Source organism: Corvus brachyrhynchos, unplaced genomic scaffold (assembly GCF_000691975.1).
Source record: "Corvus brachyrhynchos isolate BGI_N302 unplaced genomic scaffold, ASM69197v1 scaffold152, whole genome shotgun sequence".
NCBI classification, from domain to species: Eukaryota; Metazoa; Chordata; class Aves; order Passeriformes; family Corvidae; genus Corvus; species Corvus brachyrhynchos.
Window position 1 is genome coordinate 2622475 of NW_008237447.1, and position 25738 is coordinate 2648212.

Genomic DNA, 25738 nt, shown 5'->3' on the forward strand with positions numbered 1-25738 from the left:
ACTCCTTTATCACTCTGGTATCTTCCACTACAAAGGGGATATTTTTGAAACAAACACAACCCCGTGTGATAATCTGGTGGTTTATATAATTTTTAACCATTTTTAACCAAACACTGAAAATTAAATAAGCAATCTTTAGCTAAGAATGATTATTTAAAGCGAAGCTATTAATAAAATCCTCTGACAGGTGGAGGCACTTAGTAATATCAATTAGTTCTCTCTTTAGATATGAAGTATTCATTTTATAAATTTATTTATTCTCTATATAAAGTTTGTTGCCTCTTGAAAAATGGCTTGCTATTGGGAATACATCTTGCTATTCATTTAGAAGAATATTCTGTAGGTGATATGGACAGGATTTCAACAGTTTGAGGGGAAAAAGAACAAGTGGTTATGTTTTGCAAACATGAAGATGAGGCTGAGTGTTGGATTAAGAAAGAGATTAAGAGATGGCTTTGTGGATATCTTCTGTTCAGGTACTGTGTTTGCTGTGTGGAGATGAGAAGTTATCATAGGCTTTGGTAGAAATGTGTGTTTTTTCTCTAATTCCTTATTTCTTAGTTATCTTTCTCTGTTAAAGAGAATTAGCATTGTTAATCTCTGTTAAATCCTTTGGGGACTCAGAGATAATTTGTTTCTGGCTGGCATAGAACAGTCACGAAAGGGCAGGAGTTGGACTTAATTGTAAGGACTTAATTCATCATGCAGGTTGCTCGGCTGAAGGTCTGCATTAAAATTGTAAAAGCAGAATAAATACCAATAGCTGTGAATCATATCAGCATGGGAATATTAAGAAAATCAAGTATGTTTTGGGGTGTTTTTCCCCCCAGACATTTTTAAAAGTCACCATGTTCTCTGAAATAGAGAAGGGAGATCTGATTTCATGTTCCTTTTGCTCCCATGTTTGGGGTGCAAAGAGGGAGGCAAACACCTGCGTGCTCTCTGCAAAGGAGCAGTCAGGTAGTTCACCAGATATTTTAAACAGCTCCAACAGGCCTGGAATTGGAAAGCTGGTGTTTTTTCAGTCTAATAAAACCTCTCTCCTGTGGAAAACGTAGATATTTAGTCAGTCTGAGAAAATCCAAAGGGAAGTTCTGGAAAAATTCCATGTATATTTTATAAAACTAGTGTCAAATAAAAGTAATTGAAATATGCGGGTATTACTTTGATCTGCTTCTAATAAATGCTAAGTGGCAGAGAAAATAGTGGTGGTTTTTTCCTTTACTAGAGTTTTGTGGCAGGGGATATACTGGGTTTTTCAGTACTTTCGTATTTCCCTTGACGATACAGTAATACACCACCCAAATTCACTTCTAGTTAAATATAAACAGGTTAGACTATGCCTAATCTCTGAAAACACTGTGCTGTTACTGACTTTCTTTCAGACATGCCAACCTTTTATTTAATATGTTGTATGTTTTTGTTCAACCTGTAGATTTTACTGGACAGCAGGAAAAATGTGGTGTCCGCCAGTGCATGTGACTTTGCACCATGTGGGTGAGTCAAGTGAGTAGTTGGAGGGAGCTTGGAAAAGGGAATTATAGCCAGTTCCAAATTGGGGGGAAAACAATATCTGAAAAGAGGAGAAAACAACAGAGAATTAATAAGGTAAAAACAGAAAAGAGAAAATTTTCTGTGTCTGTTTGTTCATCTAAGGAGTTTTGTGAAGATGCACTCAGCTGAATTACATTTTGCAGGGTAATATGTTTCATATAGATGCCTGGCTTCAGGATTTTCTTGTGGTTTATGATGAGTTGTGTTACAGGAGGGATTGTAAAAGTGGCCATTTTGCTTTCTTCTTTTTTTTTTTAAATTTTCAGTTTGTTATTTATCATTCTTCACTTGGTCTGTTGAAGTCCAAACCTGCAAATACATTTCATAGCGTAGTGGTGGGATTGTGGCACCATTATCAGCATAAACCTTGAGACCATAACAAACTCAGAGATGCTGTTTAGAAATCATGTCCCTATGCTTGCTTCCCCTTTGCTTCTGAAAATACTCATTCATACTGATCTGAGGGTGAATGGGGAGGGGGATTCTCTTGGAATTCTTCCTTAGCAGCGTTATGTGGATGAGGAGTTCCTTTTATTCCCGTATCTGCACAGCCTTGGTCCAGGTATGCGGTTAGGAAAAGTCAGTATTTTCCTGTGTATAACCCTTTTAGAACACGTAATCTGCACAGAGTCCTCTGTGTTGCTGACTTGTTATTCAGCATCACACATGGATAATTAGTACTCTTGTGAAAGAAACACAAGAGTTTGACAGTGACTTACAAAGGATGTTATTTGTGTTAAGTCTTAAGTTACGGCAAGCGTTGGCTTATGTTTTCCTCGGAATTACTCCTTTATTTCTTCTCATCCTCTGCAATATCCTGATAAATGGTGTAAAAGGGGTAGGGAGTGGTGGTCAGTTGTGCTCCCTTTCCTTCCCCTGCCAGGGGAGGCTGCAAAGGCAGGCAGCAGAATTTCACTCTGGTGAAATCCTTGCCCATGTAGGAAGGAGTGCACAGAGAAAAATCATATTTAAAGTCCCTGGGTTTTGTGTGTTGTGCTCTGTACTCTGGGAGTCCCCTGACTTAAAGCATCTCTTGCAAGGATGTCCTGCTAGAAACCTTATTAAAAGCCCAACTACTGAGATGCTGTGCGGTCCCGAGATGGTCATGGTCTGGAAGGTGAAGGAAAGGGGCATTGCCTGGAAGCATCCATTCCTTAAGGGGCAGCTTCAGGCACTGAGGAACAAGCTGGGGAGTGCTTGACTGCTCTGGAAGGGGAACAAACTCCCTCTCCAAAAGGGAATTCCCGGTAAGTAATGTGGCTGCTGCACGTCACAGATGAAATGTCAGAGTTCCTGGGTGGCTGTGTGTCATGCTGATGCTTCCTGGCTGCCCTGGGGCAGCTGAAAATTGCCCCACTGTGCCTCTCTCTCCCTGATGTGGTGGCCTTCCTCCTGCACCACAGCTGAAAATTGCCCCACTGTGCCTCTCCCTGATGTGGTGGCCTTCCTCCTGCACCACCACCATGGCAGGGCAGCTTCAAGTATGGCACAAAGCAGGAGTCACTCATGATTGAGCCATGCTGAGAATCAGGCTCCTTACCCATAGCTACTGCTGCTCTCCCTGTGTGAGAAGAAAGAGGGGTTTCAAAGGTCTAAATGCTGTTGAGTTAAACTTAGGATTTCATTTCCCTGGAGTGAGTCTATGTAAAGAACAGAAGGGCTCCCCCTCTTCTGTTTTCCCCCTCCCGTGTACGTATTTGAGTTGTGCTTTTTTTTTTGTTTTAACACCTGGAAAATGGCATGGTGTTGTATTTAAATATCTACTCCTTCAGGTCAGAACACTTGCTGATGAAGAGACGCTTTCAGCCTTATGTTAAATGTGTATGAGGTCAGACTCAAGTGCAGCACTGGGATTTAAAAGGAAATTTCAAAGCCCTCTTTTTCCTGCATCTTACTATGGTGTCTGTGTGGCTGGGCTCTTCAAAGGGATTTAGCAGAGCAGTGATGTCGTGAAAGAGCTGTAGACACAGTTCCAAGGAGAAGCATTAAAATATTTGCCTTGGGGAGAAATGAAAACATCTGCATGTTTTCAAAGAGCAAGTAATTCTTCTACACCCACGCAAATTGTATGTAACAATTGCTCCATCACTATCATTTGAGTTGTGTTTTTCTCTATGAAGTGCTCTTTTTTCATCTTTTACCTGAACAATATTTTAAGAGAGGTGCATATACAAATGATATAATTTTACTTCTCACCTTTAAAAGAGTCAGAAAGCCCTCTCTCCCTAACCCCCATTCTCATTTGTATTTGAAAGGAGAGAATGATCTCTCAGCTGTCAACTTGCATGGAGACTGAATCAGCTCAGATCTTGGACAGTGGCTTCTGAATTCTGAACACTGGACTCACATGGTCCTTTGCCTGTGGACACACTCCAGAAAGTGCAAGTGGAGTATCTGAGTTCTTATTTCAGCCTAGTGAGAGTTCTTATTTCAGCCTAGTGAGAGATTTCAGACTTCTCCCCCTGGCACAGGAATATATTTAAAAGCTGTACAGTTTTATAAGTGAAGCTCTGATCAAAATGTCATGGATAGGTCTGGCTGCTATCCCCAGGCTGTCCTCTGATTTCATATTTTCTTGGGCAAGCTACTTAACACATGGTTTCCTCACCCAGAATGTTCAAGCAATACTTTTGGGGATAACAATGAGATCTTTAGATGACAGGAGACACTGAAGGGCAAAAATCATGCCTCTACCATGATGATTATTCTTCTCCTGAGAAGGTGCACTTTTCAGTTTTAACACTGCTTGGTGATGATTAATTGAGTTGTGAGGATTAAATTTTCAGCAAGAGTTATGAGATACTTTCCTAAAGAATAATGCATTTTAAATGTTACGTGAGATTTAAGAATTAAAATTTTATCTCATATTTCAAGGAATTTTAAATGACCTTCAGACTGAGCCAGCCAGTGGTTTGAATATGCTAATGAAATCACTTTGCTGGCAAGATGTTTTGTTTGGTAATGAAACACAAAACTGCTGACCGTGTTGAGCTGCTGCTGTTTGTCTGTCTAAGACAGTAATATTCATCCATGCAGTGTGTGCAGGCAAAGTTCAGAGATGAATATAGATGACCAGGATTTTCTGGGAGCTCATGTAATAGTGTCCTGTAGGTTTTGATCTTTGTAACCAGCTGATGACCTTTATTTTGCACTGATAATGAAAGAAAGTGGCATTACTCTATCACTTAGCTCCACAAATACAGAAATAATTGAGTTCTCATCACTAATCATTTTAGCAAATTAGAAAGTGTCACTTAGCCCACATCTTGTACTTTCACTGAGTAATGTTTCTGACGTATTGTGAGAATGTTTACTGCTTAATTCACTGCTCAGTGAAGATATCAAAGTCTGACTCCAATACTTTGAATGAATTTTAGTCTTTCTGGGGTTGTTTTGTGTTTGAGTTTTTTACTTTTTTTTACTTGGTCGTTGCTGTCATTTTCATTAGACTGAACCCAGAGGAATATAAATAAAGTTCCAGGCTGAAGTATGAACATTATAGCCATCTTGATAAAAAAGAGCAAAATGTATCTGCACATGTTGTGATCTAAAGTATTAAAGTTGTTTAAAAAAATTAAAATCCAGATCTCAGAAGATTCAGCTGAATTTAGAAAAATCCACAGATTTCTTTTTTATCTTGTGCCTTTACTACTGTAAATCTTATTAAGTAACATTGTATAAATTATCATAAATCTGGATTATTTCCAAAAGAATGGATGTCCAAAGTTGTAGTTTGTCTGGAAAGTTTTTCTTCCACAGTTTATTCTGTTTGTACATTTTACCTCACACAATTCTCACAATGCAGCAGATCAAAATATTTGGATATTTATTCAAAAATAACCTCAAGTAGTAAAAAAAAAAAATTAATTTATGAAAGCTCATGAAAGATGCCCAGAGCACGAGGAGAGAATTTTGATAGTTATTGAAATTCTGAATGAATTTTTATCAAAGGCTGAAGCTTTCTGTTTAAATTCATTAATTTGATTTTATGCCAAAATTGTTGAAACTAAAGATTTTGCTTTTAGTTTTGGAACAATTTTAGAGCTGAAAAGTGTTCATCAGTTCTGCTGGTCAGATATCCAAATATAATAGGGAATATATCATCCAGTTTCTCTTTTCTGTGGCACATAATGAGGGAGGAGTGGGGAGTAGGGGCAGGAGGCTCAGAGCAGAAGGGAAGGAGATGAGCACATCATAGGGTGATTGTTATTCCAGAGGGAGAAGAAGGGGGGGAAAAAAAGAGCATCCTCATTATTCAGTACATTTCCTGTGAATTTTACCACATCCTTGTCCCAAGCTTCCAATAAAATTGAACAATGGGCAAAAGTATTAATCATTCTCACAGCACCTTATTTCAGTTCTTGCTTATTAGGTGCTCCTCACACTTCCCTGGAGGGGCTTGGGCACGTGAGGCACACACTCTCCTCTGCCTGTGAATCATGGAAAGGTGCTGGCAGCTTTTAGGAAGTGCCTGGGCTAGGACATTTTCTTGGGTATTCCTTCTAATTAAGTTAATTGTTAAGAGCTGGAGATGGGGTCACATATGTGGCATGGAGATGCTCATGAGAATTGTCTTGCTGGAGCAGAAAATTTTCTATGACCCACCAAGGGCTGGACCAACACCGAGATCATGCAGTTCTTTCCCCCAGGAAAATGCAGAAGGTATAAGTTTTTCAAAGGTGGCAGAGGCTGTAATGTCAAAGGCATCTTGATGTGGTAAACAGTCAAGGAATAATGTTTTGAGCCTTTAAATGTACTCTGAATATTTCAGAATTTTTGACCTCTACACGGAAATTTCTGAAATCCTTTCAAAAGATGGTGAGGCTGGTACTCAATGCCCTCTCAGGAAACGGAAAAGAAATTTTGCTTTTGAGGACATGCAAAGTGAAAGATACTTTCAAGAATGATTTGGGGGGTTGTTCACTGTCATTTTTTCATTGAATTGCTTGATTGTGTAAGCCCAGTTTCTAAGAAAAAGTTGTGTTCGGTAGATTTTTGCGCTGTGGGCAGGGGACTAGCAGTACTAGTTTGTACTGCTGGTTAGATTCTGGCTTTTCTGACAGAAACTTTTCTTGCCAACTTTAGTAGTAAAAGAACAAATTCATAGCAGATCTGAAGTGATAGATGATGTGTTCTTAGGTTATGTGTAATGTTGATGAATTTCAGTATTAATGTGTTTGTACTGCTGGTTAGATTCTGGCTTTTCTGACAGAAACTTTTCTTGCCAACTTTAGTAGTAAAAGAACAAATTCATGGCAGATCTGAAGCGATAGATGATGTGTTCTTAGGTGATGTGTAATGTTGATGAATTTCAGTATTAATGTGGCAGACACTCAAATGGCCGATCCAAGGCATTTTCTAGGGCCAGGTTTGTGATCTCAGCAATCTGGCTTAGCAGCTTTATTCTGGCAAACTGTCTCCCTTAAGTCCTATTCATTTCCTGTACTTTTTGCCCTGCTGTGCTTACACTCACTCAATTTTTCTCTTCCTTCCTTCTTTATATTGTTTCAGGGTGTGTCTAATGGGGCATTTCTGCAGCATTCAGACATGGAAATGGTCAATTCCCTTTATTTCAAATTTTTTTTTTAACTTAGTTTTTAAATAAACATGACTTGTTGATTCACTGAATTTGAGGAGAAAGTGTTCTACTAATGAGAGTATAAACTGAGAAGCAGGGGATGCATGTTTTGCTCCATTTTGGGTTATGTTAAAGTGCACACGCACAGTACCATTTACACTGCATTCTGTGTACAGGAATATTTACCAAAGCTTTGTGAAAGCAATGTTTGTCTTGTAACATGAAAGGGAAAACTGGGAAAGAATTAATGATTTGACTACTGCAGCAGTAGCCCATGTTTGCCCGATAAAACCTTCTTTGGGTTACAGATCCCCTTTTTGAAATGTCATAAGAACAACGGAAAGAAGTCATTTGGAGAAGAATAAAAGCACTGCCTGAAAAGTTAGGTTACTAGAAATAGCATTGTGTGGATTTAAATTTGTAACTGGGTATATAAAATTCTTTCTCTCTGTGGAAAAGTTCTGATTTTCCAAAGGAAAACGTGTCAGGGCGTAAAAGACTTTTGCTACTGAAATGGTGGTTATGTGGCCCTGAACAAACTGAAAAATGAGTCAATTGTAACGCAGGTAGTTTTAAACCCGGCCTTTAATAAATGTGAAATCATTGTTAGTGTTAATATTTTGTAAATGCTTCAAAGATGTTAAGTGCAAGTTGGTTTTTTTTCCACATGCTTGTCTAAGCACATTCCCGGTATAGGTCCCCTGTATGGTCCCAGTCATAACTGTTTGCAGTTACGATTCTACCCAGTTTTTCACTGGAATAAGGCTGGAAAGAGCTTGGATCACTTCCATGAAGTGTCAAGGTCTCCACCAGTACATTTGTAATGCGAATCATTTTGAGGAGCACCAGTCTGACTGGGAGCATGAAGAAAAGCAGTGGAATTTTATCTGTTATTTCAGGTTGTAGCTCTTATGGATAAGTTTAGCCATATTTTATGATGCTCCCTGCATGGGGAGCTCTGCCCAGGCTCAGGTTGTTGTTTGAGAGCCGTGGGAACACCACCTTTCCCTGCAGATAACAGATCATGTCTGTGCTGCACGTTCAGGGGGCTGTTTTCTGCAGAGGTGATCTAAAGTTAAGGACAGGTGGCTCAGGGAAACAAGTAATCTTATGTTCTTTTTGGTCTTTATCAAGTAGTCCCACTCAGTCTAAATCAGGCTTTAAGGCTTTTGTTTGCTCTAATGCAATTACACGTTTTTTACTCAGACTCCATTGAGCCGGACTTTGGCAGCAAGACCGAATAAGCTTTCTATAGGTTTTTAAAAGCAAATTGCATTGTGTTGCTCCCTGGGAAAGTGTCTTCCTTTAAAATGTTTTAATCCGCCCGCCCTCCCCATCAGTTGTGAATGAAACTGCCCGTGGCTTACATTGACAGTTTGTGAGTCAATTTGTGTCTTACCTAAGAAGGAAGATGTTTTTTTTCTCCTGTGCACAGTGTAATGCACTTAGAGATGTCTTTTTCACTTAAAGTGTAGGAAGTAGACCATAGATCTATGACATCCCTCTGCCTTGTGAGGATTTCATAACATGGACTTACTCATTTCAGTTCAAGGACTTTCTGGATAGGAAAAACAAGGGGAAGAATTGTGTAAATGTACAGAAATGTGCAGATCTTTAAAGCAGTTTTATAGCTTTTACCCAGCCCGGTGAAAACTAACCATGAAACTATGGAGTTAAAACCTGGGAATTTCAGTATTCTGAATAAAAATGAAATGCAGTAGATGAATATTGACACATGAGTATGTTGTACAAAAGTGTATGGGGTGACAAGATGAGAATTGCAGTAGTGTTGGAAAAAAAGAAAGAGTTGAAGATCCCTCTCTCCATGTGCAGTGAAGGCAAAAATGAAGCTCACTTCCCAAAGAACCACAGGTTCTCTGAGATGCATTATTGGTATATATAAATGTATATATGTGTGTGCATGTATATAGATATGCACACACACATACACTCCTCTCCAAAGTGTAAATGTGTGAGTGACTGTTTCAGTGGGATGTGTTTCAGTGGGATTTATTTCAGCTGCAGGTCTATCATAACGATTAGGCTTGTAGAGACTTCCATCTCCATAAGCTCTTTATTTGAACAAGCCTCATAGTTTTCAATTTATCTGCCAAAGGGCTTGGAGACCAGGGAAAAGGAATGAATGAATGAATGAATGATGCTGCCAAGACTTAGGCTGTGCCAGATTTTCTTTGTAATTTTGTGGTTCTTGGCAAAGGTGAGGCTGGAAATCCATGTTGCTGATCAGCATGGAATCATCTCTTGGGAAGAGAAATGCTGTGCTCCCATGGAGGAAAATGATGGCGCTTTCCCTGCCTGTCTCATTTTCAGACCCGAGATCTTACTATGGGATGCTATTTCTGAGCTGAGAAAACTGCATGAAGGGATCTTTTTGCCACTAAAACAGACAGCTTAATGCTGTCTTAAAAACCCACAATGGGTTTTTGATGGCTTTCTTCATTATTTTGGGATTCAACCAGAAAAGATTTAGGGGGAGAATAATCAGTCTACTAACATGGAGTAAGGATTGAAGTCAACTTAAGGAAAAACATTAAGGTAAGCTCAGAATTATCCCATAATGAACAGTGTAAAAAAGGGCTCAGTCATTAAAATCTAAATTTTCCCCCATCTTCCTTACAGAAGTTATTTCCACTGTGACATTTACCATCCCAGTGGAGAATGGGACCTGGGTTTCAGGGCAGAAAACTCCCACTGAACTTTTGAGGGCACTTGTAAGTGTGGAGAAGGAATGATTTCCTTCAGTCAGTGTCCCAAAATTCCTGCCAGAAGCCTTCAGCTGAACTGTGTGCTGTGAGGCAGAGTCTTAAAACTGACTAAGAAATTACAATATATGGAACCACAGGGTAGCTTTGTGTCAGGCAATCTGCAGCCTTAGCATGGTATCCACAGAGGGTTGTAACGAAGCTTTATGAGAGGTGCTACTCATGTTAGAAATGAGCTCAGATGAATGTGAAATGTTTCCAATACCTAGTATTGGTAAAAGTCTTAAGTTTCCAGGATCCTCAAAAATTATGCCAGAAAACTTTATTTTAAACTGAATGCAACTAAAGAAATGTGGTCATAATCAAAATGAAAAATAGTGAAGTTATTAGAAGAAGTAGGCGATGTAGCACAGACACACAAAATCAGAAATTTTTTTATTCAGCACTGTAAAACAGAACAATAAATAGACAGGGCATGAAAAAACTCATTTGAGGTGATGTCTGGCATGGTGTCACAGAACAGCTTTATACTGCACTGTGAAGGAAAGCTTAGTGCCTTGTGATTGGTGACTGAATTTACTTTCCCAGTCCCAATCAGTCCCAGCTTCTGTGGGTGAGCAACATCCACTAAAGCACAACCCACCCCTTCTAATGAACTCCATAGGTCTGGAAAGCCTGAGGACCTGGGCAAAGCTGGGTAAGGCTCCTCACCTGGGGAAGAAATGGAAATCTGGAAGTGAGCTCCATCTTGTACTTGGGGACAGGCTACAACTTCTTTGCATCTAGAGATGAGTTTACAGTGAAACTGTAAGTTTTCTGTTTACTGACTTGCTATTTACAGTGGCACCTGTTGGGATTTGAGAAAAAAAGAATTGTCAAAGAGATGTAAAGTTACTCTTTTTCTCCCATGGCTTCAAAACTCTGGTAGGTTGAGGGGAGCCCCTGGTAGATTTATCGTGCCCCTTGCTGAGGGAGAAAAGGAGGTGAAAATAACTAAAATGATTTTTGAATATGAATCCACAGACACTGGGATACATTGAGCCAAGCCCAAAGTAATGCAGATGGCAGTTCATTTGATGACAGTACCTTACATAATATTACAAAAATTATTTTGTTTTTTTTGGTATATTTTGCAACCTGAAAGAGCATGTGTTAAGTAGTAGATAACCACTGTTAAAGCACATGCACTGTTTGCCATACGCAGTAATTCTGAGATTTTGTAACAATCTTAGACACAGCCTTTCCCAAAGCACGCTTAAAGATAATATAAAGGGTTTTACAGAGTGGCTCAGTGCAATACCAGTTTTCTGCAATAACACATGGAAAATTGTGCAATAACAAGTATGATTGCTCCTATCTCATGTCTCTGAAGTTGGTGTTAAAATACTAGTTCAGACATTTGACCATGTTTGGAATACCAAACACACAAAAAGCTTTGTCATCTTTAGGTAAAATGTGACCAAACACCTTTGGTAACAAAACCCAAACCAAGCCAAACAAAAAAACCCCGAAGAATGAACACCCCACCTTTATTGCATTTACACAGAATATGTGACTATGGTGCACTGCAGAAATTTTCATCATTTTTAGGGTAACTTATATGCTCATTAGTGCTCCAAAATAATTCCAGTCTCATGTTGGAAAAATCACCTCCTTTGAGTAAAGATCCTGGTTTTACTTAAGATCTTCTGGAGAAGACTTTAGATGCTGCAGTAATATAAATTAATAGGAGGAACTCCAAATGGGTTTTAAGTGACACCAAGGACTCTGTCAAGCGTTCCTCTTAGATAAACATTTAGCACATCATGCTTATGTAAAGATACCTGTTCAAAAAGTTCCTCCTGGATACAGCTGCTTCATATCACACACCTCTGATTTATACTGGTGTAGGTTAAGACAAATGATCACCGTGCAACTGCTGGGAATTAGGTTAATGCAAATTATTTTGCTATAGGTTCTTGACTACTGCAGACTTCTGTTTGAGCTCTCAGACAGGTTGCCTTCCAGACAATTGCCTGGATGAGATTTTGGAGGCAGGTGTTGGCTGTGGCAATGTACTTAGTGTTAAACTTAACTTGTCTGTTGCCACCGGCTTTGGAGACGATACTTTTATTTTTTTTTCTGGTCATTGTCCTTCACAAAAGACCTAATTGAAAATACCTGTCAAATCATGTCTCTGGTTTCCCTCTTCTTCCCCCTCCCCCCAATTAATTGGACACGTATTGTGTTTGTGTGGGAAGGAAGGAGGCTCTGTAGCAGGGTAGCAATATTGCTGGGAAAAGAACATTAAAATGGATAAAGGGATTTCCTGGTGGTATAAATACCTGCACACGACCTCCCTGTGCTCCAGAGCCCTCCTCTGTGTGTATACCCAGGTACAATCCTGGAACAGAGTTCGAAGTGCCATTCATCCTGCAGGATCTGCTCTGATAGAACACGGGACAGGCGGCTCTCTTGCCTCTTGGAGGGTATGAGCTGCCAAGCATTTGCTTCCTCAGACACCTTTGTGCCCTTGAATTCTGACTCTTCTCCCTCTCTGCCTCTGATAATGCACCACAGCGCTGCAGAGTGCCTGCAGGTCTCCAACCATGCCACCAATGTTGTGTCTACAGGTACTTTTTGTAAATACTCCTGCTCTCATTTGTAATTTTTGGGTGATACATGAGTTCGTCAAGTTCTCAATATTTAAAGAGTTTAGTATCAGTGTTATGTATGATTGGGACTATGCCAAAGCAAAAGCAATTTCACAATACTCTGCATATAAGTGAATGAGAAAACCCACAACTGTTTGTGTTTTAGCTAAATACGTAATTTTTCTCTAAGTTTGTTAGAAGATGAGACTCAAATATGCTACCAACTTTGAACAGGTTCAAACGCTGTTGTTGGTATAACTGCAGTCTTCAATGACGTGTTATGTAAATTAATTGAAAGGTTGTTTATTATGCAACCACAGTTCTAAATAATATAAATTACTTTAAATAGGAAATCTATTTAGAAGAGCTTAGGTATAAATATCACTTGGGTGAGTTTTAAAGAAGGAAAAACATTTCTTCACAAGGCATATCACAAACTGAATCGAGGCTAAGGTTTAAGTGGGATGTTCAAAACTGGTAGTAGAAATCTTGTCAATAGTTTCGAATTTTGTATGTTTGTGTATATAATCCAATTAGATGCATTTAAATACTAGGACTACTTAATCACTGAATATCTGAGACAAAGAGAATTGTCTTGCAGCATTTATACTTCAGAGGTGGGATTCTGGAATATAGGAATTGTCGATAGCCTTCAGGAACTGAAAAAGAAATAGTTTATTTATTTGAAATTGCATTAACATTAGAATTTTATTTGGAGTCTTAACAAGAATCCAGCTTTCTCCTGAAAGGCCTTGGTAATAAAGCATTTTAATGAAAAGAAAAAGCATGTAAGCAGTGAAAACTGATCATCGGTAACAGAAAACAGGATCATCTTACACATTAAGCAAGAGGCTCAAAATATCCTAATAGAGCTGTGGGTTAGCAAGAGTGGCAGGGAATAGGAGAATTTAAATTTTGTATGAGGTCAAATTTATGTGTGTGTATCACAGCAGTATTTTCTAGATGCATCTGACTTGTAATGGAAAGGACAGGATGACAGCCAGCCCAAAGCATCTCTCACCTGCTGCAAGGTTTAGGTTTTGGTATTTTGTAGCTGCCACCCAAGGACAAATGCCACTGCATTCAATGGAAATTTTAATTGCAGGATCACATCCAGAAGGTGATCTTGTGAAAAAATAACCCTGGGAAAGTAGAGGCAGAGGGTGGTAACTATAACGAGTCAGGATTTACAAATTTCATACGTAGATTAAGGAATTGCAATAAATGATGCCGCTCTGTTGAATTCATGTGAGGAGAATTTGTGCACAATATAATGGTGAAAGAATTTTGAATAACGACTTATTTCAAATGTCAAAAGTTTTAAAAATGGATGTAACAATCCTGCATCACAAGAAAGGTGGCATACTTCTGTTCAAGTACTATGCTGTGTCATTCAGCTGATGTTCTGTAGTATCCTCAACACTTGAATTGCTATTATTTAATTTAAATAGCATCATCCTCACTATTTAATTTTAAATCATTATTAGCGAGTCAAAAATTATACTTTCATGCATAAGAGTTACAGTATGTGGATTATGAAATAGTGGAAAAATGCAACCAGTAAACATTTAGAACTCAACAGAAAAGTTTAATTGCTCTACATGCATTGCCGTTATTAACACAATCTTTATTTCACTGCATCTACATTAGTGTAAGCATGTTTGTCTAAGTAGATTTTATAACTGTATCTAAACAGGACATTTTATTGTTATGATTGCTGTTGTAAAACCCAAAGATTCTAATCCCTAGTTAAATAGACTGTTTTGAACAACAGGAATGTGTTCTTTAAAATGTGGGTTTACATATCTGGATGTTCATGAACATTAATTTTTAATATTCTGTTTTATTGCAGTTGTTAGAGGAGACAGTACATGCTTTTTCCTACTTACATATGAGGCACTGCCATATCTCCATATTGCATTCAGAAAAAAAATGGTCTCATTCTTCAGGCACTGGCTATTACTGAGCACAGATCTGAAATACCCCTGTGAAAACACCAGAGATAAACAAACAGTGTGTTTGTTGGTGCTGGTGATGGAAAATGTTTATTTAGGCCTGACTTCTTAAAAGAATCCAGATTTTAACATCTTGTTCCTGTACTGCCTTTCCAAAGCACTTCAGAATGTTTTTTTGTGGCTTGGGACTTAAAAAATTGTGACTTTTGGATGCCTCAAAGCAAATGTCCCAAACTGCTGCCTTTGGAACCCAGGCCTTAATTCACTGTGGGGTTTGCACAACAGGGAGGGCAATTTCCTGAGAACAAAGAATTAGTTTTTGTGTGAGATGGAGTGAATCAGCGTGTGGAATGTGTGAGGAGAGGAGCAGGTCTCCTCCATAGCAGTGCAATGCTTTCCCTGCTCCGCAGTTTGTGTAAACTGGGTTATGCCCATAGATTATACTAAAAGCAATGCACCAAGAGACAGCATGACAGTCCCTAGTCCTGCCTCAGAGGATACCCCACTCTTCCTAATGGCAGTTCTCCCTGACAGGTGCCTCTTAACCCGATGGTTGTGGCCCTGTGTTAAATGCTCACAGAAGAAGCTACAACTGCACAGAAGGCACTGCCTGCCTCAAACTTAAAGGCTGTGTCTTGAATCTTGAATTCTTATGAGTCCCATCTGTTTTCTCTTTGCTCCCAACTCGTGCACGTTCGTGCGCTGGCTTTGCCATGACAACGCTGGGACACCCTTGGCCAGGCCTTCACTACTCCGTGCCCTCCTGTCACTATGGGAATCAACCTTCCACCTATGGGGTGATGGCAGGTAAGAGGCCAACCCTCAAGTGGGTGAGATGTTAGTGTGTGGATTTTAGCCAGTTTTCCTTTAGAGCGACCAATCCAAGACAATTGTTTAAAGGAGACGGGATTTGGATTAAGGCTTTAGAAGAAGGGTTAGGAAATTAGGGGTCAGTGCCCAGAGTTTCCCCAAACCTCTCAATCTCTTGTGAAATCACTCTGTACCTTATGTCTCCCTACAAGGCTGGGAAAGTCCTGCCTTTTTGCTCACCTCAGGGATAGCTGATTTCAGCAGGCAGATCATGGATTTTTACACTCATGAATGCATGCTAGCATCCTGCTCATTGTTCCATGTCCCAGGCTCAGTAAGAGTGAGGAACTTTTATGCTGTGCAAGTATAAGTAGCAGTCAGTGGATAATGACATGAACCAAATTAACGTAACTCCCGGGAAATAACTGGGACTTGGAAATAATACAAAGTCAAACTCAGAATTTTATTTCATTTAAGAATTAAGGAAATACTGGAGTAAATCAGCATAGACTAATATATCTGTATAGGGACAGAGTGTAGGCTTCCTTCATGGTGTGCAAATTTTCAAATGCTCCTATTTCATCATGCATTCCTGTGTCTTTTGCAAACATTCCTGGCATTGTCCAGATCCCTGGGGAAAGTCAATAAGTATTAAACAAATTGTATTGCTCAGAAATTCATTTTCTTTAATTAAAAAATAAATACATTTTTACTCTTCTCCTTTCTTTTCTTCTTTTCATCTTCTTTTCTTACCTTTTTTTTTTTAGGCATCAAGCCTGCAACTCCAGAGATGCTCTCAGCAAGTCTCTCCCAGACTCGCATCTTACAGACATGCAGCATGCCCCACCCCAACGTGGTAAATGGTGTCAGCACCTTGCAAAGCAAGTCCCCCTCTTCTAAAGTATTTTTCATTGTTCTCTGAGAAGTGGGTTTTTTTTGGTGGTTATCCTGTGCGAAGTACATAAAATAATCCTTTGGGGTTAGAACCTCCAACACTGATGGGAGTAATCAGGGCAGTGAAGAAAAACCTAACCCTAATAAATGGAGGAGTCAGCGGGAGGTTAATGAAGTTCTGAGTTCTTTTACAAAGCTTTGTGTAGTTTAGAAAATTGGGAAGGATGGCCTAAGAACCTGGATTTTACTGGCTGATTTTTTTACTGATTTTACTGCAGATGCACTGAGGAATGTTAATATTTCTCCAGTAATTCCCCATCCTTTAGGTCAGAGACTTTTTAGCTCTATGTACAACATTTAGGGGAAAACCAACCTTCAGTCTTAACTGAATCTCCTTGTTAAGTCTGACATTTGTGAACAAAAGGTAGTGAAAGATAGTTCTGTTTTGTCCTTGAGCAATTTCTTTTTAAATCAGTGGAATCATTCTGAATGAGTTCTGTTTTTTTTTTTTTCTCTTTAAGCTCTTACCTGTGTACTTTCCTCAAAGAAATTTTATGCTACAGCTAAGCTGAGATAGTACCTTGTCTGAGCATCAAATGGCATCCACATGGGAATATTCTTTGTACCAGAAAACAGAGACTGGCAAATTTTAAGCGACTCAAAATGACACAGATCCATCAATCTTGTTGTGCCACTTATTTCCAGCTTAGAGCTTGGATTTTTCTTTCTGTAAATTTAGGCCATTTGCCTCTTATTTAAGTGCTTCACAATTGGCTAAGTAATAGGATGGCTGTGGCTGGTGAAAGGGGCTGTTGATGTGCTGGGACAAGAAAGAGAAAATATATCCTAGGAAATTCTAACTCTTGGATTCTCTCACGTATGTTATGGAATAAATATGGATTATGAGGTGGTGAAGGGAGGTTTTTAGCGTGTAGCAGTAGAGAATCACTGCAATGAGCTTTCTCTTTGGTGTTGCTCAGGTGGTCTGACCCCTTGCCTCTACAAATTCCCGGAGCACGCGCTGAGTGCCAGCTCCTGTGCCCTGGGCCACGGCTTCACCCCCATGCCCCAGTCCCTCCTCGCGGACGATCCTGCTGCCACGGACTTCAAGCAGGAATTCCGCAGGAAGAGCAAGTCTGTGGAAGAGCCTGTGGACATGGACTCCCCTGAAATCAGGGAGCTGGAGAAATTTGCCAATGAGTTTAAGCTGCGGAGAATTAAGTTGGGTATGTGCTTTATGATCAAAAGGCTGCAAGATTCCAGTAGAAGCCCAATTATTTCTGAGTGTTTTATGGTTTGGCCTCTGCCATTGTCTGGTTATAACTCTAATCGTGCCTTGTCCTGCAAAACTTCCTCCATTCCTAGAAGACTTGCATGGAATTAATGAACTTCAGCTTTTAGTTTGGAGAAAGGGACTTTAAAATTTCCTGCCCTTAAACTATTTGTCTTAAATGTAGAGAAAATGATTGCTGTTTGATAAATTACATTCAGTGTCAGGTGCAACATTTTGCACAGCTCCAAATTATCTGCAACTTAGGGCAGGACAGGCTCTAACCTCTCCTACCCATCCTCTTCCCCATGGAGTGATTCCTCTGATGGTGTGCTGCCATTTCACTACACAATGGGTAACATCCATGGGAAATTCTTCACACTAGTAGGACACTTGTCTTTCTGGTTTATTTTTTTGTGCCAAGTCACAGTTGGGCAGCAATTGGTATATTTGTTGCTGTGACATAACTGCTGAGGACAAAGGCAGGCTGAGCCATGCCTTTCTTGACATTGTCACATATAACATTGCATCAGAATTATAGGGAATTCTTTTATTTTATAGATCTAAAAAAATGGTAAGATTATTTGGGGTATGTGTGTGCTATCCCAACAGCTAGAAAGCCAGTGTGTTCCATTTGCAGTCTAAACTGAAATAAATTAGGGTTTAAAAAATATTTGCAAACTATTTTTTCCTGTATATCCTGTATTAGATGTCAGCCCCACCGATGGAAAGCATTTGCCAGGCTGCACATAGTAAATCACTGCATCTTCATCCTGAATTTTTGAGGGAGCAAGACTTCCTTTGTTGCAAGCAAACAACATGGATCCTGTAGAATGGGAGAAATGCAATATGCACAGGAAAAATAATCCGAGTTTGAGCTTTAAAAGGGAGAGCAGAGTTGTGGGTCTGAGACTGAGAAACACAGGGTTAGTGCGATCAAAAAGGAGGTTAAAAGGTGCCTTATGGGACATTCAGCATCTAAAGAGATGCTGCCTTGTCCTGGCACCAAAGCAGAAAAAGAGGATGAGGATCCAGCCCCCCAGCTGTAGGAGCTTTGGGGGGTTCAGTCTGGACTGGGCGTAGACAAGACGGCGAGGACAGACGGTGACGAGAGATCTCTGAAGTCAGATCTTGGGACATGCGGTTTATTGCAAAGGGCGTGGGTATAGGGGCACTGCTTAGAGCTGCAGCTGGCAGCTCTGAGCAGGCCCAAGAGAGCAAGAGAGTAAGCGGGTAAGTAAAGAGAGAGAGAGAGCGAGAGGAATGAGAGTGAAGAAGAAGTGATGAGAATAGGATGGAATGGTGAAGTCCTGGTTACAATACAATAAATCATCTTCTGTACTGAATATTCTAATTGTCACTAACCAATCTAATACAAGATACAAATCCTATAGCATTTACATACAGCCTATAAGAGTTCTTATATTACCATAGAGTGTTACATCTTAACTTCTAAAAACTACTCTTTGGACCCCTTCTGCTGAGCTAGTAGGGTCTGCTCTGACCCTTGGACCTGCCTGCAAGCAGAGGGTATTGTTCCATCAAGAGGGGATTACCTTCAGTTGGCCATACCATTGTTTTCCAGTTGTTCAGTAACTAAGATTTGGTATTTCAAAAGTGGCTTTCATTTCGATGTCGCCTGTAGTTTTCATATTCCCAAAATCTTTTGTCAGGCAATCATATTTATAAGACTTTCCTGTTTCATCTTCCCCAACACCCAGCCGTGACAGATCCCCATTCAGAGCACTGAACAGGGAGCTGCTGATGCAAAGTCAGAGTCTGCATGGAAACTGCAGCGTTTCTCTGGTGACTTCAGCTCAGTTGTTGCAACAAATAACAGGAGACCAGCAGTGCCTCTAGGGATGAGCTCATTGCTGTTGCACCATCTACAGAAAGACATGTGGTGTCTGGATCCTTCTCAAATCCCTAATCTTGAAGCATGAAATGCCACTCAATCAGTGTAACACTCCACAAAAACCACCAGGAGACTGAACACGGCTCTGAGGTGAGCTCAGCTGGCCACAGAGACCTCTGCAGGAAGCTCAGCCTGAAGGCACTGCAGCACACACTGTCCATATCTGGGCTGAGCATCTCAAGGAAAGTAACCCTTCCTAGAAAGCTTCAAAGTTGCTGTTTCCTGTTTGTTTTTGCCAGGTTATACACAAACCAACGTTGGAGAAGCGCTGGCTGCTGTGCACGGCTCTGAGTTCAGCCAGACGACGATTTGCCGGTTTGAGAACTTGCAGCTGAGCTTCAAGAACGCGTGCAAACTGAAATCCATCCTGTCCAAGTGGCTGGAGGAAGCAGAACAAGTGGGAGGTAGAGGATTAAAATCGGCTAAGTATTGATTTACACTTCAGGCAGAATCCTATATAAATGTTTTAGGGCTAGTATGTGTCTTCCACAGAGTAAAGGTTTGGTTTTACCAGCTTTAAATGCTGAGACATGCTTGTATTGAAGTACAGTTATCCTTTTTTTGAATGAGCAAGGAGAGGAAATCTAAAATATATGGAATGTTCACAGCAGCAGAAACATCAGTTGGTCTGCTGGAAGAAATTTCTTCCGGTCCCATCCCAGCAAGCCAGTTCCAATCCTGTAGACAGAGTAGGATCCGCAGGACAGCCTACTTAGCAGCAGACAGAGATTTTTTTACTAGCAAAGGACTCTTGCTTCTGACTATTTTTGCCTATAACCATTTATAGTTGGAGGTAAAACAATGACCTACCATCCTAAGAATGGATAGATCTTGTGTGTGATGCTCGTTTGATTCAGCAGCATTTTCTGTTGTGCTTTCTCCTTCCCTCAAAGACAGTGACTATTTTTCTGGAAATAATTGTGCTTGTTTTCCAGTCCCTGTGGAATGTAACTGCCAGGTTTTGTTGTTTATTTGGGTTTTTTTATTGTTTTTTTGGTTTTTTTTTTAATACAGCTTTGTACAATGAAAAGGTTGGAGTGAATGAGCGGAAGAGGAAGCGCAGAACCACCATAAGGTAATAAATATTTAGGTTATTATAGGTTAGAAACGATTTTGGCTAAGATGCTTCTTTTCCATCTGTCAAAATTGAAGTGCTGTTTTCTATTAATGAATGTCTACATCTCAGGCTTCTAAAAGCTTCAATATTTGGAAACATTCTACTGAAAAATAACAGCATAACCCTCCAGACCCCAAATTCATTCCAAAGATACTATTTTTTTTCAACAACACACTTTGATATGAACATATATTTCTAATTCTGTCAAAATTTTATTATATCTGTAGTGAGTAAGTTATCAGAGCACCCTTATTTCCATTTTGGGAGATTCTACATTACACCAAAATAAATTGCATTATTTTGGTGTAATAAATAAACATATAGATTAAAAAAGCCATATAAATTTGCCAGAGAACTGAGGTCCAGTTAGTTTGAGGAAAAGCTTTTGTATGTCCTGTTGCATCCCTGTCACTGAATTCTTTGACATTCCAAAGAAACACTGTAATGAACTAAAGGGAAAAAAACAGAGTTGTTCTAGAAACATCTTCCTTTGTTTCTCACAACTCTGGTGGCCGTCATCTACCACCTCTATAGCCTCAATTCCATATGGAAATTAAGTAGGCTGGCAAAACATATTATAAAAAAAATTACCAGAAAGTCAAAATGAGAGTGTGGAGTTCCTTCTCCTTTAGATATCCCAGATTCCTGTATCCTTTGGTAAAGTTGTATTCACTCAGGGGCCTGTAAGGAGCTGTAGTTTTCTTCTCCAGGAGGGGAATTTGTGTCTGGAGAGGACCCTGGAGCTGTTGGGCCCTACGCCTTGCAGTCTGTTCCTGGAACATGGGTCATCCCTGCTGTGCAGTGCCACCTCATGGAGATGTAGGCTGCTCTCTTGTCCCACAGCCACAACATGTACCTTCCCTGCTCACACTCAACTTGAGACTTGTTTCTTTGAGTCACGGGATCATAGATGGTTTGGGCTGGAAGAGAACTTCAAAGGCATCTCTCTGAAATTAAAGATTCCTCTGAAGGGATGCTTCTCGGTTAGGAGTGAGTTGGGGATGGAAAATGTTTCACAGCTCATCTCAGCACCTCACAAGAGATGAAGCTTTACTCTTGAGAGGCCACTTTCTCCTTCCAGCTTCTCTGCAGGCCAGTGAGGACTCGAGTGGCAGTGCCAAGACCTTCCCCATTCCATGGAGCATGGCCTCCACAAGAGCTGGGAGCTGAGAGCATCTCTGTGCCCCTGGCCAGAGGAACCCACTGGAGACTGTTCCTCCAGCAGTGTGGGCTTTGGTTTTTAACACTTATTGATAAAATCAGACCTTATATTATGCATTTTTACATCTAACCCCGCTGCAGGGGGAACAACAAGCAGGGCAGGTTGCAAGAGCACGGATAATTGAGAAGTTCAGGACAAAATCCTGTGTAGTAAGAAAATACTAATTATTCCTTTGAAGGTATACAGCACCTCAGTTTAAAGACCTGAAATGAATCAGGGAGATTTTTATCTGAACTCTAGCCTTACTCTTAACCCCTCTTAATGAATATTTGAAGACAAATTAATGGTATAAGAAAAATCTCATGAACTAAATTAAGTTAGACCATAGTAAAAACTACTGAATTTGAATTTGTGGAAAGTATTTTATTTCATACTTTGCTCAAAACCTAAGAAGTTGTTAGTCAAAAGCAGCGATGTTTCTTATAGTTCTGTATGTGCAGAACACCATGCTATTAATTAGGCAGTTTTGTTAAATATTAGTAAATATTGCAAAATTGACCTGTAAATTAAAGACCAACAGATGAAGTAACTAGAACTCGATACTGTGTGCATTCCTGTAGTGGAAATACCTGAGCCTAACTTCCAGAATAAAGCATGAAGTGCCCTCTTGTGTCCAAAGAAATTTACAGTTACTGCTGAGACGATGCCTCCCGGTGGCATACGAGCATGTTGCAGATGTGTTTTTTGAGAGTATGTAACAGAAACTGGAAGCAAATTCTATCTGAAAATAAGAAAAATAACAGTATTAAACTATTCTGTTTGGTGAACTACTCAACTTTGGTCGCTGCTGACTCTGAGGAACAGATTAGGGCAGACATTTGGAAAATATGATGATGGCTAAAACAGCTGGCCATAATCCCTGTGATTTCTAGGAATACTCTAGTGCTGTCTCTATAACTAAGTGATGGAGCTCTTCCTCTTTGTAAACCCAAATGATTTGATACAACCAGGTAACTCCACTGATGTGCATTTGCTGGGGTAGAAGGGTGGTCAGGCTTGCTCCGATTACTGTGACCCACTCATGACTAGTTAGTAGCTGTATCTCCTAGATAATATCAAGAGGCATTAAATATCTCATAATTAACACTGAAATTGCACCGAACTTGATGCTATTTTTGCCTTTTAATCACCCCATGCTGAAATTCTGTACAATGTCACACTGCTCGTGTCAGCAGAGAACTACAGAATACTTTTAGTGCTTTGGGTTTCCTTTACGTAGAAAAAGATGAAACAAACCAAGTCACTGCTTTCAGTGCTGTTACTTGATCTTTCTCTTAAACCTAGTGGTGGAAGCCTGAATGTGCAGAAAAGTTTTTTAAAGGTGAAATTTTATCCCTTTCTCCAGTATCGCTGCCAAAGAAGCCCTGGAGAGGCACTTCGGAGAACAAAGTAAGCCTTCTTCTCAGGAAATCGTGAGGATGGCTGAGGGGCTCAATCTTGAGAAAGAAGTTGTGAGAGTTTGGTTTTGCAACAGAAGACAAAGGGAAAAAAGAGTGAAGACCAGTTTACACCAGAACACCTTTAGTTCTATTATCAAGGAGCACCACGAATGCCGGTAAAGCTTTTCCATGTACAGATATGGATGTTGGTTTTGCTTTTTGTAAGTATTTTAAGTACTATGCTTGTGGAAGACCCACGTTTAGTGTGTAAGGTTGGAAACTAAATCCTAGAGTGTCTGTTTAAAGATTTGGAGGTCTTTGCAAGGAATCTATCACACATTGTTCAACTAGAAACGCTTCCTGAATTTCACAGGTAGCTGCAGCTTCCCTGCGCTGTGCCTTTCTTGCCTCTGTGGTACAAGTTAATGACTAAATGTATGTGTGTTGTACATGGAGAGAGGTTGCAAAGCTCAGTGTCAGCAGCTGTAGCACGGGAAGGATTTTGCTGTCATTAATTGAGGCAGTGTGAGCTCACCAGGACAGAGGTGTCATGCTGCTCCTGCTGGGTGCTCTGTCTCAGCCCAACATTTGACTGCCTTGAATGATTGTCAAGTAGAAGAGGCTTTGTTAATGCTTGTTATCAAAGGTAATCCTTGCTAAGTTGTTATGTGCCTCAAAGTTTGGTTTGGATAGGCTTAGCTATAAAAACAGGAATACAAATTTACCTGACCTTAAGGCTTTGTGGCCTGAGGGGAAGAAAAATAATTATCAGGGGTTTTATTACATTGGGCTTTCTCTGCGTTGTACTTTTTTCTGATTAAAACCATGTGTGTACATACTTACACCAGAGATGGTGTGTTAAGCTAAAAAGCATCCAAGAGAAGAATTTATTGCACTGCACATTCCCACTCTATATTACACCCCACTAATTGAAAATAATCCCTTATTTGTCATCCTCTAGCCTAGAGAGAGAATTGAGGGAAAAAAATACCAGTGTCAGAGCTCCACCTATCAGGCAGGCTCTAAGAAAACTGAATTAATGACTGTAGTAGTCACCAGGGATAGATTATCCAGCCATCTCATCAGCCCTGCTCATTGTTATGGGAATTAGCCCATTACTGTATAAGTATTTTGATTGTTTTCCCAGGACTGAAATTAAGTGAGTACACGCAAGTCGTACTGGCCAGATACATTTTATTTTTCCATAAAACAAACCTGATGATTTAGAAAATGTCTATATAATAGGCCCACAGAAAGCCAAAGGAGTTTAATGTTCAAGACCACTTAGAAGCAGCATGTACAAGTTAAGTGTTCACTCTCTAGTGTACATTAAATTATCTCTGATACTTACTACGGTGACCGTAAGCATATTCAGCTGTGGAAATCAGGCTCCTGCAATTCTAAAAAAATATTTTTTTATGGATGAATGAACCACTCTAAGCCCTTAATTGAGAAGAAAGCCTCAGTTTAATAACTCAAAGGGGAGAAACTGTGGCTATGTGCTCTCTTCAGGCTGCTCTTATCACTAGCACAGCTCACCCACTACAGCAGAGACCAGGGTGTAGAGTTTATCCACCACAGGTTATCAGCAGATCATGAACTTCACACAGGATGGAAGTAAGTTCAGCTGAGAGGATTAGCACTCAGCAAAGGTGGTGGCATGCATTTGTGTACCTTTCATGTGATGTAGTGAAATGTTATGTATGTTGAAGTTACTATCTGATATATATAAACTTTATTTATATTCTAAATTATTTTCTTAATTATAAAAGGTTTCCAAGAGATGCTGTCAGCCTGTACTTCCCAACCTCCCCATCCAATAAAGTATTCCTATACATTTGGCATTCCAGGTAGTGGTTTGTAGTTCTGTTTTAGTAACACTTTACTGTTTTTAGCTGTGTGGCATGCTGAAGAGCATTTTAGAATGCTGTAACAGTTTATTCCAGAGCAGCCTCATTGTAATGTGGTGGTTTCTTGCCCCTCAAAAAGTCTCACAAGTGAAAGCTAATTGCAGCAACAGAGTAAAATAACACAAAAGGTGGCACATAACACAATTGTCTTGTAAAGGAATGACAAAAGGCCAAGGGGAGAAGCAGCCACCATTTAAACACACCTAGCTGTTGCCACAGAAATAAAAACAAATTAGAGCAGAATTGTTTAAAGAAGAAAAGCTGGGTGAAATCAATTTCAAGTGCTGCAGCTGCAGCCATTACTTACAGAAAGTGACAATTCACTTTTTTTTTCTCTAGGAACAATTTAATTACCATCAATTACTCTTGGCTGGGGGGGGAACCAACCTGGATATAAAGGAGGCTTTCCGAGGGGTAGCTTTACAAACCTGCAGGAGTTTAGTTGGCCATTCAGCCAAGCTGTGCTGCGCTCTTTTTCTTTGAGATATTTGTGGGGGTTTTTTTTCTTGCTCTTCTTTTCCCATGGTACCTTTAGGCAGGGTGTTAAAGCCACACACTGGAGGGCAAAACAAGGCATTACCACAGTGTATAAATCTGAGGTTCAGCTGTCTCTGAAGAACTGTGATGTGCTGTGCCCTCATGTGAGGGACACAACAGACCAAGCCAAGGCCAGGCTGCTGATCAAAGGTAAGGCAAATAACTTGAAGTTACTCTCTGCTAGATTAATGTGTGTGCATTGAATGCTACAGAGTGTGCTCAGCTATGAACTGTACTAAAA

General features: G+C 40.0%; 1 protein-coding gene across 4 annotated transcripts in view; it reads left to right on the forward strand.

Annotated features, from left to right (window-relative positions):
- Window positions 1–280: 280 nt before the first annotated feature.
- POU1F1 (POU class 1 homeobox 1) overlaps window positions 281–25738 on the forward strand; it is an 88073-nt gene continuing 62615 nt past the window's right edge. For 2 of the 4 annotated variants that reach the window (XM_017731495.1, XM_017731496.1), the window contains exons 1-8: window positions 281–476; window positions 1436–1506; window positions 15185–15250; window positions 16021–16134; window positions 17128–17373; window positions 19572–19736; window positions 20347–20407; window positions 23017–25647. In XM_017731495.1, coding sequence (XP_017586984.1) covers window positions 394–476; window positions 1436–1506; window positions 15185–15250; window positions 16021–16134; window positions 17128–17373; window positions 19572–19736; window positions 20347–20407; window positions 23017–23230 — 1020 coding nt within the window. In that variant the 5' untranslated portion in view covers window positions 281–393 and the 3' untranslated portion in view covers window positions 23231–25647. Of the gene's footprint in view, window positions 477–1435; window positions 1507–11024; window positions 12468–15184; window positions 15251–16020; window positions 16135–17127; window positions 17374–19571; window positions 19737–20346; window positions 20408–23016; window positions 25648–25738 lie in introns of those variants that run through there. The other 2 variants (XM_017731497.1, XM_008631535.2) reach the window with 2 other exon arrangements.